The sequence below is a fragment of the Grammomys surdaster genome, unplaced genomic scaffold (genome assembly GCF_004785775.1).
Source record: "Grammomys surdaster isolate TR1022 unplaced genomic scaffold, NIH_TR_1.0 224, whole genome shotgun sequence".
Taxonomy (NCBI): domain Eukaryota; kingdom Metazoa; phylum Chordata; class Mammalia; order Rodentia; family Muridae; genus Grammomys; species Grammomys surdaster.
Genome location: NW_021604669.1, coordinates 7,599,193 through 7,615,223, shown reverse-complemented (window position 1 = coordinate 7,615,223; position 16,031 = coordinate 7,599,193). Strand labels below are relative to the sequence as shown.

Genomic DNA, 16,031 nt, shown 5'->3' with positions numbered 1-16,031 from the left:
TGTGTGTGTGTGTGTGTGTGTGTGTGTGTGTGTGTGTGTGTGTGTGTTGCGTTCCCTGCCGTCTGTCTCATGCCTCTGTTTAGTTAGCATACAGCAGCTTTGCTGGCAAGTGTGGTAAGCAGACACCATGCCACCCCCTTCCTTATAGAGCACTGCTCAGATGTCACAAAATGACAGTGTGGCACTCTCAGGCCCACCACATCATGGATAAGCTGTCCTTTCTGGTTAGGGCAGGGTAGTTGTGCTGCTAGGGCTGGGACAGAGAATTCAAAACCTGCAGAGTGATAAAAATGGCTGTGATCCAGAGTCAAAGGTCAGAAGACATCTCATAGGCATTCATTTTATCAGTACAGAATCAAAGGCCCAGGGAGGTGACCAAGTATATTCTTTTCACACAACCAGCAACCTGGACCCTCATTCAACTCTGAGGTCTCCTCTCTTCTCTCTCAACCAAAACTAGTACTCACACGTCCATACTATGCTAGGTCCATTCTAGTTGTACAGCCTTGAGAAACTCACTTAGCCTCTCTGGGCCTCCTGGGAATACCTGTCTCACAGAGATTGTGAGAGGGTGACGGGGACAGGACCTGTGTAAAATTTGTTCTGAGGCTTTATATGTTCTGAGGAGGGGTATGCATACATATACATATGCATATACATGTACACATACACACACACACACACACACACACACACACACACCAAGGCAGACTTTGAATGTCAAGGTTGTAGATTGAGGAATATTCACCATGGCTTTCATGTTGTCTCTTCCCTTTTATTGTCTGTTTTACATGAGTAAGCTTGCTTGCCTTGATGTTCCCATCTGTGAAGTCGGTATGTTTTATCCAGTTTATCTTTGGAGTATGGGGACTAAAGATAGACATATTCAATAGCCAGCTCCCTGCTGACTTTTAGTGTTTGGCAATTAGCATTAGCTTATTTTAAAGAATAAATAAAACTCTGCTAGGAAAAAAAAGTAGGTAGAAATGACTTAAGGAAGTAGCCACATTCCTCTTTAGACATTGGCCAGCTGTGGAAAACAGAACTGTAAATCTCAGCCTTGAGATGTTTTGAACACTACTAGTCTGCATTCTAGATACTTCTGTGCATTCCAGGGGCCCTGCCCATTCCAGATCCAAAATGCAGTCTTTTCAGCTGGCTATCTTGGTGACTTTGCAAGAACTGACAAACCAAAGAAAAAATTATAGGGCTGGATTCTTGAACTGGGTCCATGGGCCCAGCCACATCCTGTGTGATCATTGAGATTATCTCTGAGGTTGGATGAAAGCCAGTCACTCTTGACACGGCCCATCCCTCCCCATGGTGTTCTCCTGTCCATTCCACAATCTTTTTCCACACTGACATGACAGATACCTGCCTAATACCAGGCAGACAACACAGAGCATGCCCACCAGCAGTGTGTGAGCGCAGGTAATTAACTCAGCAGTGCCAGCAGGGAAGAGCCGTAAGGTGCTGGGCTCAACAGAGGAGAAGACAGAACAGAGAGGAGTGCTAGTGCCGTAGTGAACAATGAGTTAATCTGCCTCTCCCGCAAAATGGTTGTCAAGTGCCAGGGCCATGAGGTGGGAAAGTCTATGTGTCTATGGATAAAGAGGACTGAGAGCTGCAGTCTATTAAAGTTGGAGAGACTGGATGGATGGCTGTGGAAGACAGACAGGTCTTATCATTTTCATAGACATTTATTGAGTGTGACGGGAATATCATTTAACTTGGTGTTTTTTTTTTTCCTTCAAAGACATGTCATCTAGAATGACCTTTCCATTCACACCTGAAAACATGACTCACGTGATGGGACATAGAATAAAATTCCCATTGTCCAATACTGTGGTCAGTTAATCAGAAAGATCTATACCATACTAGGTGAGCTTGTGAGAAGCCATCAGAGCAGGTCAGATCTAAGGCATGTATTTTCACTTTGAACCTGTGCATCTATGTTCACTCCCTTCTAGCTCCATCTCAAAGTTAGAGACCTAGGTAGGAAGATGCTGTTTTCAGGTCTCCTTCTGAATTTGCTTCAAAACTGTATGTGTAACGTGTCTTCCACAGTTTGATTCCTAGGCTGCATCTCTTGAAAGTAAAATATCTGCATGGTAGACAATGAGTTGAATAGCCCCCCTACAGTTGCTCTCAGCAGATACCTAGTCTGAATGCAGAGAGTGTGTGGCCTTAAAGTTCTGCTTTGTGCTGATAACACTTTATGGAAGGAGTCAGATATCCAGGTTAATCCAGCCAATCAGCTAGAATCTGTGATTGTCCCATCAGTGTCCCATCAGTTCTGCTTGACTCTAGGGAAGTCAGAAACACTGCTGCACTGTGGGTAATTTCTGAGACACAGTTCTCTCCAGGGCACTGTGTCTGTAAGAACTTCCTATGGTGAATGGGTGGGACTGGAGTATGTGAACTAAATGGGAAGCTCAAGTTTAATGGGCTGCACAGGAACACATGTGGTCTGTGAGGTCCATGGTGATGTCCTGATCCATTCAACAAAAGAATCTGTGCTTTCTCTGACCAGACTTGACCAAAGACAGGCACTCACACCCCAGCATGAGCTGCATGCTTGCAAAATGTCTCAGAAGGAAGCAAAGAGGCCATGGAAGCCAGACTTCCACTCCTCCCTTTCTCTGGTTTCCTTCAGAGGAAGGGCTGCAGGGCTGGAGTATGCTTTATGGGTATGAGGTCAACATGTTTCCTCTGGTAGATGGACGGTCAAGATCCCTGTGGTCATAGACTCAGCCCTGAACTTGTCACATGGTTAGGGTGCAGTAGGCCTTTTCCCTGTATAGCCTCCTTACCCTGTCATCAGAAGGATGATGGCCTGAGCACACAAACTGTCAGAAATGACATCACTATTTCCCTTTACTCCCCTCTTGGCTGGATGAGAGCCCAGCTCAGCCACCTTCCAGCTGAGGCCATTGGTCAGAGCTCTTTGGAAACAGCCTCTGATACTGCTTCCTGCTGAACTGTGTGGGTTGTGGCTCCTGGAAGTGGAGTTCATGTGTGAAGTCAGCAGTGGGCAGCCCTTCAGTACGACCACACTTTGGTTCCCTGGAAGGGCTTGTGTTGAGCAGGGCTGAGTGGTAAAGTCAGGTCTCAAGTGAACAAAGCTGGCTTCTGTCCTCACTGGACAGCAGTGTGGTGGCTCTACCTAAGCTCAAGCCTCTTTCTGTGGCTCATGGCCATGGTCAAAGACTCCCTGGCTTGAACACAGCCCAAATTCCCCAGCTTCTCAGGCTTGATCTGGACTCAGCTCTTACCTCCCTCTCAACTGGAGCCTGATGCACACCAGCCAGCCTGTCATCTGTGATGCTTTGGATTTTTCTAGAAGAGGAAAATGGCTCCTTTTGATTTTCAACAAGGCATATTTGCAGTATGGGTTTGAAGCCTAGTGGCATATTGCCTACTAGAGATTCACTTCAGTGACATGTATTTATTGAAAACCTACCAAGTGTCAGGTGCTAGGGGTGGACTACATGGACAAAAGTTAACCTTGAGGATCTGGATAAACAGCTTACATATAAAGGGCCAGTGCACAAGAGAGACTTGAAGCACATCACTTTTTATGATGTTATTCATTGAAGAACAAACAAACATCCAATGGAAATATAGGTGTCGTGGCTGGAATAGGATTAAAGGACCATGCTGAATTATCTCCAGGTCATCATTTCTTAGCAGCAGGTGAGCCTCAGCCACCACAGATGCCATGGGTCTGCCCAGTCCAGATTAGCCCCTTGATATCAGCCAAGTGGGATGTTACACTAAACAGGACTCTTACGTGTGGTATGAAGTGTAAGGAGTCTGTTTTAGTTGGAGAACTGTTAGACTTTGGTTCGTGGTTATCCCCTCATACCTCTTGCCTCTCTTTCCCTGTTTCCTCAGCCTAGAATTGCTGGCAGATGTTCAGTATGCTTTTGGACTGCCCTTCTACTCTGCCTACCAGGGTCAGTTCTCAACGGAGGAGCAGAGCCTGTCCCTGAAAGTCATGCAGTATTTCTCCAACTTCATCAGATCAGGGTATGTGGCCCACTGCTCTCCCAAATCCCACCACATGTTCCCTCCTTCCCCCATCCCTGAATACAAAGACCACATTTCTTTTTAACCAGTCAACTCACCCTGGCCACAAAGAGCTGCAACTCTCTGCTACCTTTCCCTTGTCTTGGCCTCCCTGTTTCTAACCAAACAATCTTTGTGTAGATAAATCATGAAGAAAGCTTCCAGCTTGGGTCCTTCCTTTCTCAGACACACTGGTGGCATTAAGCCAAGGTTTTTTAGCCTCTGGACTGTTGATACTCGGGACCAGCTAAGTTGTGTGTGTGTGTGTATCCTGTAGGATGATTGACAGTGTTCCTGGACTCTGTCCTCTGGATACCAACAGTTTCTACTGTGCTGCTTACTTTACGAACAAGCAGCTTATAGGAGGCAAGGCTTATTTGAGATCCCAGTTCCAAATGACTTATCCTTGATTGCTTTCCATAATGGACCTTATATCAGGGAAGCAGAGGTGTATGAGAGGAGATTCTTTACCTCATGGAAGACAGGAAAGAGAGAGAATGGGTGTCGAGAGGTACAAACCACATAATCCTTCCTGAGTCCATTGCCCAGTGAACTATTTCTGCCACGATGCTTCACCTCCTGGAGATCCAAAACGTTTCATGACAGTCCCACCATCTAGGAACCCAGTATTCAACATATGAACTTGTGGGGAACATTTTAACATTCAAAATTTAACACCCAATCCTGTTCTAGTTATGAAAGTTAAAAATGTCTCTGGCAGCTAGGCATGACAGTATCACCTGTCATCCTTGCCCACAGGCTGAGGCAGAAGGATTGAGATTTCCAGGCTAGCCTAGTCTAGTCTGTATGGAGAGGCCTCGTCTCAAAAACTAAGATATTTTTAGAAAGTCTCCAAGCATTGCCCAGTGTTGCCAGGAGGACAGACCAATGGGAGTAAAGCCATTCTGTACCCCATGGATCTACTATTGTCAGCTGTGGTGTGCCATCCTGGCACTCTGGAGCTCCTCTAGCTCCTACCTCCTGCCCAGCAGCCTCTGACCCAGTCCTGTGTTACACCACTTCCCAGATATACAGTCCCCCACACTCCTGGTAGTTTCTCTACTTCCTTTACCTCTTTGCATTTCCTAGAACTCTTATAGTTCCTCGGGAAAAAGAGAAACATTCTCGAACAGCTACAAGTTACTAACAACCTCCCACGGTCAAAGCAAATGTACTTCAAAGCAGAGCAGATAAAGATTTATGAAGTTTGCTGTGGAAGTTGAAAGGAAAGGGACATTTCTCCATATTAGTGTTTTAGAAAATGTTTTTCTGAGGGAACAGCAACAATACCAGACTTTCAGGCCACTCAGATGAGCTAAGGGAAGCTGCTCCTGAGAGTGGGCATCTGAGCCACGGCAGGTGGTGAGGAAGCACTCTTGCTATGAGGGTGAGTGCTGTGGGATGGGGCAGCAGCTTTAGTCAGTAAAATGAACCATAATGAAGGCATGTGGAATACAGAGACCACATGATGTCCTTAAGACGCTTCAGGAAGAGTCAGCTAACAATGGACATAATTAATTTCTATCCTTCTTGGAAGCAGAGAAACTACCATATTTCTGGCTGATGTCTGCACCTGGGTTCATGTAACCCAAAAGAAGGCACTCACTTTTCCCTGAAGAGTTTCCATGGGGAAGGTTGCTTTGTGAGGAAATGAATTTTCTCCCCATGAGTAAAGAATGGATCATGTTTTATATTCAACTCTGCTCTGAGAGTCAGAGGAAAAATAACTCTTTTGACCAAACAAACTGCTATGGAATCCAATGGCCTGACAATAAATCTGCTATTCTGATATCTCTGGAAGGCTATTGTACCTCCTTCATGGGACCTTAGTGTAAGGATAGCAAGGTGCCTCTGACCCACCTTCTTATCCAGAGCTTGAATAAGCAAGGACCTTTCAGAAACTAAGAATGGCATCCAAACCAAAGGACTCCATAGTAAAATAGGGTAGCACTAAGCATTCAGAAAGATAGGGCCACACTAGGTCCTGAGTAGTGCCATTGATTTATAAATTGGATATGACCTGTTACTGGTGATTTCAGAGAGCTTTTGTGGCCCAGGGCTTTATAATACCCAGCTGACCTCCCCCATTGGAAGCTAAACCAATGAGTTGCCATCTGGAACTCAAAGTTGAATGATTTGCCCTTGAAGACCAGAGCACAAGTATGATGTGATACCAAGTATTAAAGGGAAAGATGTGTTTCTTCTCATTTCCCTAGAAATCCTAACTACCCACATGAGTTCTCACGGAAGGCAGCTGAGTTTGCCACACCTTGGCCAGACTTTGTTCCTGGAACTGGAGGAGAGAACTACAAGGAGCTCAGCACCCAGCTTCCAAATCGGCGTGGCCTCAAACAAGCTGACTGCTCCTTCTGGTCCAAGTACATCCAGACTCTGAAGGATGCAGGTAGCGGTACCCTGGGGACAAGAATTTGGGAGTGGTGTTGGATTCAGTACCTACTGATTAGCTGTGTGTTGGTTTACACTGTGTATATGGAGGCCACTAGGTCAGTGGGTACTGGAGGCACAGCCCCTTTGCATGAGGTACTCACAGTCCAAGGCTCTTTTGCTGCCAAGAGCCTACTGTTCTGATGCAGGGCTATGCAGGGAAGCAAGAGTGGAGCTCAAGGAGAGGACATTGGACAGCGACAGAAAGGCAGGTGAAGCTTGAATGATGAATGGCAGCCAACTTCTAACCAGTAGAAGAAATTCTCTCTAACCCCATGTAGCCTTTGCAGGGCAGCATGGAAAATCACAGAGAGAATAAGATGTCATGAGCACATTCTCACCTCCTGCTGCTGGGCTTAAGGTGTAAAATGGACCAGAATGTGACATGGAGACTATAGAAACAATACGGCATCCTTAAGAAGCTTCCAGGAGAATAAGGAAACAAATGGCACAGCCCAGTGAATGTCCTACCTCCTTCCTGTCACTGGGGTGGATGCCTGTACCCAAGGGCCTGAAGGGTTCCCAGAGGAGGGATAATTTGGGGAAGGGTCCAGAATGAGTTCAGGAGGCAGAGGGAAAGACAATAATACATCAGAAAAGAGACTTTTGTCTAAAGTGTTTAGACTCTCAACTCTACTTTTCACATCAAGACCTTGACATCCTCAAGTATTGCTGTACCCTTAGCAGGTCCCTGTAGCCTGGGAATGAATCAGATATCTCTGGGGAATTGCTAGGGAATGAATCTGGGGCTGTTGTCTCTTACCAAAGGATCAGTTCTAGACCAACCTGCCCTTCCATTCTGTTTCAGATGGCGCCAAGGATGCAAAGTTAACCAATAGTGAAGAGGAGGGCATAGAAGTGGAGCCTGCAGTAGAAGAAGACCTCTTAGGGTCACTGGATCCTGTTCCCAAGAGCTACAGCAAATGACCAACCCTGAGACCTCCTGCCTTCCCTGCCAGTTCCATCCCAAACTGCCTGTCGTGGTGATTTTACTATATACAACAACCATTTGCTTTCAATAAAGTGCATATGACAAAGCACTGGTTATTCTGTGCTCTGACTTCAAAGCATTTCTTGGTGACACCACACCAGGTGCCAGTGTAAATCTTCTTAACATTTGGATCCCAGGTTACTGGGTTGTCATCAGTGGGAAAGCTGGATTACTGTCCCTCTGAGAGACTAAGTCAGGCAAATAGAAAACAGTGTCATGGAAAATGAGGCTCATCTCACGTAAGGAACGGCAAGTTCCAGAATGGAAAGAGGAGAACAACTAGGTCTAGGGTAGTGGTATAGCAAGAGACAAGGAGGTCTGAGCCCATATGTCATGGTAGAGATGATAGTCTCTCTGTCTCTGTCTCTGTCTCTCTGTCTCTATTTGTCTCTGTCTCTTTCTGTCTCTGTCTCTCTGTCTCTCTGTCTCTGTCTCTCTGTCTCTCTGTCTCTCTGTGTCTCCTGTCTCTGTCCCTCTGTCTCTCTTTGTCTCTGTTTCTTTCTGTCTCTCTGTCTCTCTGTCTCTCTGTCTCTCTCTCTGTCTTTCTTCCTCTCTCTCTCTCTCTCTCTCTCTCTCTCTCTCTCTCTCTCTCTCTGACACACACACACACACACAGGCTAAGTTGGAGCAGGTGGAATTCGTTAGCACTCTCTGTCATTTACATGGCACATCATAAAATGTGTTCACACCCGTCATCTCACTTGCGTTGAGATCAAACTCAGTGATGCTTTGCAGGTTGGATGGGGCTCAGCAAGGCTAGGGGAGTGTTAGGATTCACAAAAGAGTAGGGAGGGAGATGGAGTATAACTAGTCCCATGCCTTAGGTGGGACTCTGAAGCAGACAGCCCAGCATGCTTAAATGGCTTAAGCCTTTGGCCTGCTGGCTTCCAGGCTTGGCTTTTAATAGACTTACCTGAGGGCTTTTGCAACCCCCAGTACCCTCATCATACCAGGACCACATCAGGGCTGAAATACATAATTTTTAGGGAGCAGGGCCCAGACATTCAGAGATATAAGTGTGCCCAAGAATGTCTACCCCCTTACTCTCACTGGCCTTTGGTTTCTTTGTCTGCACAATGAGTCACCAGATGTCACTTCAGATATCAAAAAACAAAACAAAGGCTGAATCTTAACAACTGTATTATTCAGAAGCCAGTAAACCGAGAAGACAGTGGACTAACATCATAAAAACCTGTCTTCGCTCATCTTCAGCCAGCAGGTTGTATAGGGAGACAGGAGAGATGGGGACAAAGGCAGCTAATGATTGCTCTGGAGCTCAGTCGCCCTCCTTCAGGTGTGAGCCACATCTCTGAGACTGCAGATGCCTGTGTCTCCCTTGCCTGCTCATTTCCCTTACCTTTATTAGAGATTCATGTTGATGTCAACATCTCTTGAAAATGTTCAGTTGGTTTCTGCTGTTGTTAGTCTGGTCCTGTTCCAGGAGCATCTGGGCTGGGAGGGTATCTAGAACAAACCCTTAACAGGGAGCTTCTAAGTCACAAATAATATCTATGTGCAGATTTCTTTGTACAACATGTAGTACCCAAGTGAGACTGTCTCTCTGGGGCCTGTGCCCCTGATAGAGGCCTATTTTCTGTGCCACTGTCAACTGTTTGTCTGGCTTCCTTTCCCATAGAGACAAGATTCTTGTTTCTCTAGTACTCAGCACAGGACCCAGTGCAGAATGGGTGTTCTTTATACCACCAAATAAGAAAATTTCACCACAAGATGCATCAATTACACTTATGGGGTGAGCAACATAAAACGGAAGGACTTTTAACCTTCTAATTACTTTCCATTTGCAATAAGCACTATAATGAAGCCATGACAATCTGCTCCCTGGAACTTAAGGCAGCATGTAGAGTTATACTTGATAATCAGTCAACCTTAAATAGCCCAGAATTGCCTGTATGGGTCAACTATCATTCAAAGAGTCATTCAAAGTAGGCTAAGAAGGCAAGAGAGGATCGGAGAGAGCATGGCATGGAAAGAACTTCCCTCTCAGCATCTCTAGTTTTTACGATGTAGACAAGGGATGTGGACAAGGGAATACGTGCAGCTCCTAGAATCTGCAAAAAGCAAGGGGATGATTCTGTCCCAAAACCTCTAGAATGGAATACACCCTGATGACATGATTTCAGCTCATTGGAGATTCATGCAGGGCTTCTGACCTACAGAATTATAAGCCAACGGTCCTGAAAGTTGGTAGTAGTTGTTATAGCAGCTATCAAAACTTATACATCATTATACCTGTTCAAATATATATCTTCTCCTACCCTTGACCACAGGCATAGCTAGCTCGTTGTTTTCCTCATAATAAAAAGTCAACTCTGGCTCTGCCCCAGAAAATGGATGGCTCCAATTCTGCCACCTGGTTGGATTGAGGGATGGGCCACAAGGGTGAACACTTTGTGCTCATGAGCCCTGTATTGTGTGGTTGGGCACTGCAGGATGATATCTGGTATTTTATTCCCATTCTTTACAACATGAGGTAGAAAACATTCTGCTACAGTAATAATGTCTGCTTGGCAGATTGTCCTGCTAATTGTGGAAACTTCTTCTAATGACCAGTGAAGCATGGCACAGTGTTTACAGGTCCTTGATGTTAATGGTAGATTTTGGTACCTCCTATGTGCCAGTCCATGAGAAATGTAAAGAAGAGAGACCACAAAAGACAGTCCATCAAAGCTCTGTCCCATGGTAACTCTGGAAAAACTTCAACAGCAAACATACAACAGTCAGGATGTTTTCAATACAGGGACCCAAGTCTCTGTAAAGGTAAGAGGCAGACAGCACACCACCAGGTACCTGGCTGACCTGTGGGAGCTGTTGGAGAGTTAGGAACTTCAGACTGTATTCCGGAGTTTCTCAGAAACTGATGCCATGGAAGTTGTGTAGCCAACTCCTATGAGCAGAGAGGGCAAGACCACATGTTTCAGCAAGGCAGGCAAATATATGGAGACGCTTATCAAGCTGTACTCCATTTGCCTTGGGGTATAGGTGCACCCCTTTCAATGTTCCTAGCAACCTGCCATCAACACAGGTCCCACACCTGCTTGGGTACCTGCTCTAAACCATGGAAAGAAACCATTCCCCTCCTCAATACCTCCCTGTTACTAGTGGAACACATACTGGAACATATTCCAGGAACTGACATGGTACGCACAAACAATAAGACAAAATCGTGTCCTCCATTGTTTGGAGAGAACCTCCTGTTTACTGTCTTATTGCTGAGCATCAATGGATGTATATATTACTAAATCAAATGCATTCTGGAAGGGACATGTTCAATAAAGAAATTCTTTCATGACCTGATCTTCAGAGAGAGAACCACCAAAACTATCTTATCTCTCAGCAACCAAACCCCTGCTCCTCTTGAACACTGTGAACGGAAACTTCAAACTGCATTTAATGCTCATTGTCACTCTTGATAATGTATTTTCAGTCCTGTCCCATTGTTCTGTCATTACATCATTTCTTGCTTCTTTGCAATCTGTGTGTCCATTTATTCCATTCTTAATAAGAGAGGTCATGAACCAGAAAACACACAAGCCAGCCCCCAGTCAGCTGAGTGCAGAAGGACTCTAGAACCCTGCTCTTTATCTGAAAAGGTCAGAGGACAGGTCACAGAACACTCCCAGATTAGGTTCACAGAAAGGTCATGAAGTAAATGAGGAATCATCTATGAAGAACTAGAGTGACCTTCAGGCTTTAGCAGGACAGAAGTGGGGACATTTGCTGGAAGCCAGGTACAGCCCATTTCCTTCCGGAGGGAAGTATTATGAAGCAACTGATTTTTTTTTTTAACAAAGTCAAGAGACATCCCTGTAGGTGCCTTCTGTCCCTCCCCCAAAGAGACAGTAGATGCTCAGCATCTAGAGGTTTCCTATATCCTCACCAAAGTTGGGAAGGATGGCTCCTCTCAGGCTATCTTACTCCATTTCAGGACCAGACTGATCCGAAATGGGTCATCAAAAACAAGGATTCCTAAAGGGGTATTGTGGTATCTGTAACTGTAGTTCCTTAGGAAGCTGGGGCAGGAGGAGCACAAGTTTACATGGGATTCATATAGCTCCAGTTCTGAATGAATAACATCTCTGGGTGGGTGGCCTTTCAGCAGCTATACAGCCACCTGCCAATTATTTCCTTTTACCAGTTCCCACCTGATTCTTGTCACCTATGTCTCTCTGTAGCTCAAAAGCCATGTCACCTGTCTTACTGGTTTCCTTCTAAGAAAGGTGAGGGTCCATCTGACAGATGCCACATACCTCTTATGCCTCCACAAGTTGGGTAGCAGCAGAACTTCCTATTCTTCTTTGGGTTACTTCTCTCTGAACAGTACCTTCTCTTAGCTTCTTGCTTTGCTAACAATTTCCTGTATAAAGATGAGCTGTTCAACTCCTTCGACCACAGCCCCACCCTACACCGCTTCTTTTTCATCTCTTGCCTTGTCTCTAGCCACCCTCTCATTTTGACTAGCCACACTCTATTTTACCTTGTCCTAAAATCTCAGCTAAGTCTTCCAGGGTCTGTCGATAATGTCCTGCACCTGAAAACTAGTTAGCCCCACTGGCCCCAGTAAGACTTTGTACTGTCCATAGGTCAAACAATATGTAGGAATCACGTACTACGTCAGTTTATCATGACCCATGTCTTAGTCAGTTCTAGAGCAATTTCTGTGTCAGCCATGTTATGGCAGTGTAAATGTTATTTAACATAACTGACTTCCCCTCGTTTCTTTTTCCTTCCCTTAAGATCCTAACTCCACCCAACCAGATCTCTCCCCTCCAGGGCAAAACTATCGAACCTCAAAGGTGTGTCCAATCTGAGGTTCATGGGCCACATGCGTCTGAATGTGGCTCAACAGATTTGTAGATGAAAACATCCTGATGAAATATTACAAGGTTGAACACCCATGGAAGTCACTCCTCTCTCCATTGTTTCCATGGGAACTGGTGCTCTGGCCTTCAGAGGCATGAAATGAAGTGGTGGTTAGTAGAGAGAGAGACCGTGGGAAGAAGCTGAGAAGCAAACACAGGTGCAATGGCATTTGTTGGTGTTTACGAAAATGTCACAGAGCCTGGGGCTGTGTGCCTCACAAAGTGTAGTGGGGTCGAATGTTCTTCCAAACCCTTTGCTGGTCCTTCACGAAACCATTGGAATTTTTTGAGCCTTCTTGTACCTCACTGGATCTCTCTTGCCTCTGACTAGAACTCAGGGTTCCCCCTCCTCGTTCTCACATATTTGCAGTCACATAGTCATTGAATATAATCCTATGTCTGTCTGTCGTCAGGCCAGATGTGGCATTATAGGGAAGAAAGGACTTGTATCTCTTCCTGGAGGATATGACTTCTTTGTACCTCTGACTGACAAGGTACAGCCAGAGGGAAAGCTCTTCTATGTAGGCAGATATCAGCAAAAGATTAATCAAATTAGGAAGAGCCTGGTCTCAAGAGCAAGCAGACTGTGTAAGCCTATGCCATCTGACTCATCTGTAAGCAGCAGGTTTGGCTACACATGATATACGTTGTCTTGAAGACCAGAAGGATGTAATCCTGAAATTTTTACTTAAGGTCCAAATGTGCCAATTTCTCCTCCTATCCTTTGCGTCCCTTCCTCACTGTAGCTTTGACTCTAAAGTCAGAATCTGTGCCTTCTTGACTCTGTGTGCTAGAAGTTATCTACCTTCTCTTAGCTGGCCTTGAAAGACATACATCTCTACCAATCATGGGTGAGCTGAAGAGAAAAGAAACTCTTCCAGAGAAGTCTATGGAGAGGCTAACACACTGTAGATACTCAAAAGAACTTTAGGTCTGTATTGGGGGACTCTCCCAGGATGCAACATTTCCCACTGGAGTTTCTTGATGTCAGCACTACCTCTCTTGTCTTCTCCAGCCATGTGCATGAAGCATTTCATTTGTTCCGGGACTTCTGAAAGTTTATAGTCTGAAAAGTGAAGCCTACAGCTACAGCTCATTGCCCTTTGAGCGGCAAACTATAAATACACTGAGTCATTAAAAAGAGGAAGGACTGAACCTGGACACCAAGAACATGTAAATTTGTCCTGAATAGACTTCATAGACCATAGTCTTCTGGCCTCTCATGTCTCCTCCTGGCTTCTAAAGAACGTCAAGCCCCCAGAATGAAGACTGTAAGCCACCAATGTCCCATGCAGTCACTCTATATGTGTCCCTCTAGGCATATCATAACCTTAGACTGGGGTGAGTCACAAGTCTTTGACCATGTTCAATCTCCCTTTCTGAAGAAAGAAATGCAGTGACCTGTAATAGAGAAGGACTAGAGGTGGTCTCAGTGATGAGGGACATCTTTGGAAGATGTGTCTGTCCATATGGACCTTTCCTGAGTCAGGAATATGGCTGTTATTGCTGAGGTTACTTTAGGCAAGACAGCATTATCATTCAAGACATCAGAGCTGGACTTGGCTCAGTGATGCAGCAGGCACACACTGTAATTTAAAAGGATTTAGAAGAAAAACTGTGACACAGTTCATGGCTATATTTTCTTTTCTTAAAAGCCATTGACAACATAATGTGGTATGTGCCAGTCACTTTTGTTCACACATGAAATGATTAGGCAATTCAGGAATAAATTTCAGAGTATCCCAAATCTGTATGGACTATAGGTGAAAAGGCTATACCATTGACAGTACTGCCAAAGCAGGAGATTTGAGTTTCTTTTGTCCCCCTCCCCAAAGAGAAAAGCAACAAGATAAAGGGCATGTTCATTAGTAATGGCTTTGCTTCCATATACCTCTCTTGACATTGTATCATGTATCTTAGGCAGACCCCAAGAGATTTCTTTATGGGATCAAGATTTTGAGTCTGGGAAGACTTATTTGGGAATAACAGAAAGGGCTCTCTGAGTACTGGGCATGTGTGACAATGTGTTTCTCTTTTTGGCTTCTGTGTCTTTTATCCTGTCAGTTCTGTCTCTATGATCAATCATAGAAATCTCCACCCAAGCTATGTTCTAAGTCCCCAGTACTCAGAGGGCTCCTTAAAAATGGTGGTGGCAGAGAGCAGAGGCCACACCACACCACACCACTGACCTTTCTCTTTCTCCAATCTGCTCACATGTGGCAGAGCTATGAGGGCCTGATGATGCTACCTGGTAGGCGGGCTCATACCTGCGACTTTGTCTGCTATCTGGTTGAGTGGCTCGAGCCAGTACAGTGTAGAGCAGAATTTCCAGAAGCCCTCCTGAGCCTTCTGCTGAGAGCTATGTCATCTGGCCTCAGCTCCAGGAAGGCAGCAAGACCATGTGAGAGGCTCCAGAGCTGCCTGTTGGACAGCTGGCAGGAGTCAAGTCCAGGCACACAGGCCTCAACCCTTCTATCCTGATTGTCTCCTGACCCTCCACAATGGACATAGAGCCTAGGACTACTATGAGGTTTACAAGGGTGTCTCAAGGTCTACCCTGACAATTCCCAGCAATCCTTCATGCCTAGCCTTCACTTTACTGCATTGCCAGGAAGAAACTCCAGCTTGGCACCACTTCTGCAACCAACAGACCAGTATGTGGTTCCTGTGAGCCAGTCCTAAGAGAGCTTGTTCCCTGTCCCTCCTTACACCACAATAACATCTAGATCAGAAGCCTGGCACAGATGTTTGGCCACAACTCTCATACCAGATGCCCAGGCTCAAATACTTCTCTCAGCAGTGTAGCCTTGGGCAGGAGTCCTCACCCTTTAGAATTAGGTGAAATGCATGTCCCTTCAGCCATGTCATGTGACAAGACAATGAACAATCATATGCAGACATCTGTCAGACAGCATCTGCTATGATTTGGCCCTGAGAGGATTTTGCCTACTGATGTGTCTAACCATCCACTCCCTGTTCCTTCCTGACTCTGAGACGATTCCTTGAGGACATCATGGAACGTTCTGCCCACTTCCCCAGCATCAGCTGCTCTGTGGAAAAGAGAGTGAAGACATTAAGAACAGGTTTGTGTTAGGGTCAGCTGAGTCTCATCTTCTCTCTGATGACCTGGTCCTCAGCCTTAAATGAAGCCCTTTAAGAAAGAGGTAACGGAAACTAATCACCCTGTCTTGGTCATTAGGGCCATCTGATTGAGTCTGGCCACAGCTCTGGTCCAAAGCTTTGACCTGCTTCTAAAGGAACACAAAAATAATGGTCTGTGCTAACTTTCAGGCACATAAAACCACAACCAGAATAGTTGACCCTATCTTGGTTTGTTTTTATGTAAGCTTAGCACAACCTCATCAGTTCTGCAGAAGCAGCGTGCTACTGATCTTTCTGATGAGCTAGGAGGACATCTAACCACAGGCTCAGGTACATTTGCTCATTATGCTGGTTAGTTTTAACTGTCAACTTGACATAATCCAGAATCACCTGGAAGAGTCTTAATGAGGAAATATGTAGATGTGGTTGTTCTGGAGGTATGTCTGAGGAGATTGCCTGGATTGTTAATTGATATGAAAAGACTCCAGCTGACTATGGGCAACACCATTCCCTAGGCTGTGCTCTGAACTGTACATAAGTGA

At 45.4% G+C, this 16,031-nt stretch overlaps 2 protein-coding genes across 5 annotated transcripts in view; one reads left to right on the top strand and one right to left on the bottom strand.

Annotated features, from left to right (window-relative positions):
• The window catches only part of Tg (thyroglobulin), a 174,413-nt gene extending 166,860 nt beyond the window's left edge, over positions 1-7,553 (top strand). For 2 of the 3 annotated variants that reach the window (XM_028773217.1, XM_028773215.1), the window contains 3 exons: positions 3,898-4,032; positions 6,288-6,475; positions 7,325-7,553. In XM_028773217.1, coding sequence (XP_028629050.1) covers positions 3,898-4,032; positions 6,288-6,475; positions 7,325-7,443 — 442 coding nt within the window. In that variant the 3' untranslated portion in view covers positions 7,444-7,553. Of the gene's footprint in view, positions 1-3,897; positions 4,033-6,287; positions 6,479-7,324 lie in introns of all 3 variants that reach the window. The other variant, XM_028773216.1, reaches the window with a different exon arrangement.
• Sla (Src like adaptor) overlaps positions 1-11,861 on the bottom strand; it is a 72,001-nt gene extending 60,140 nt beyond the window's left edge. Inside the window, exon 1 of one of the 2 annotated variants that reach the window (XM_028773220.1) lies at positions 11,776-11,861. The gene's annotated coding sequence lies outside the window, so the exon portion shown is untranslated. The remainder of the gene's footprint in view (positions 1-11,775) is intronic. The other variant, XM_028773221.1, reaches the window with a different exon arrangement.
• Between the last annotated feature and the right edge of the window lie 4,170 nt (positions 11,862-16,031).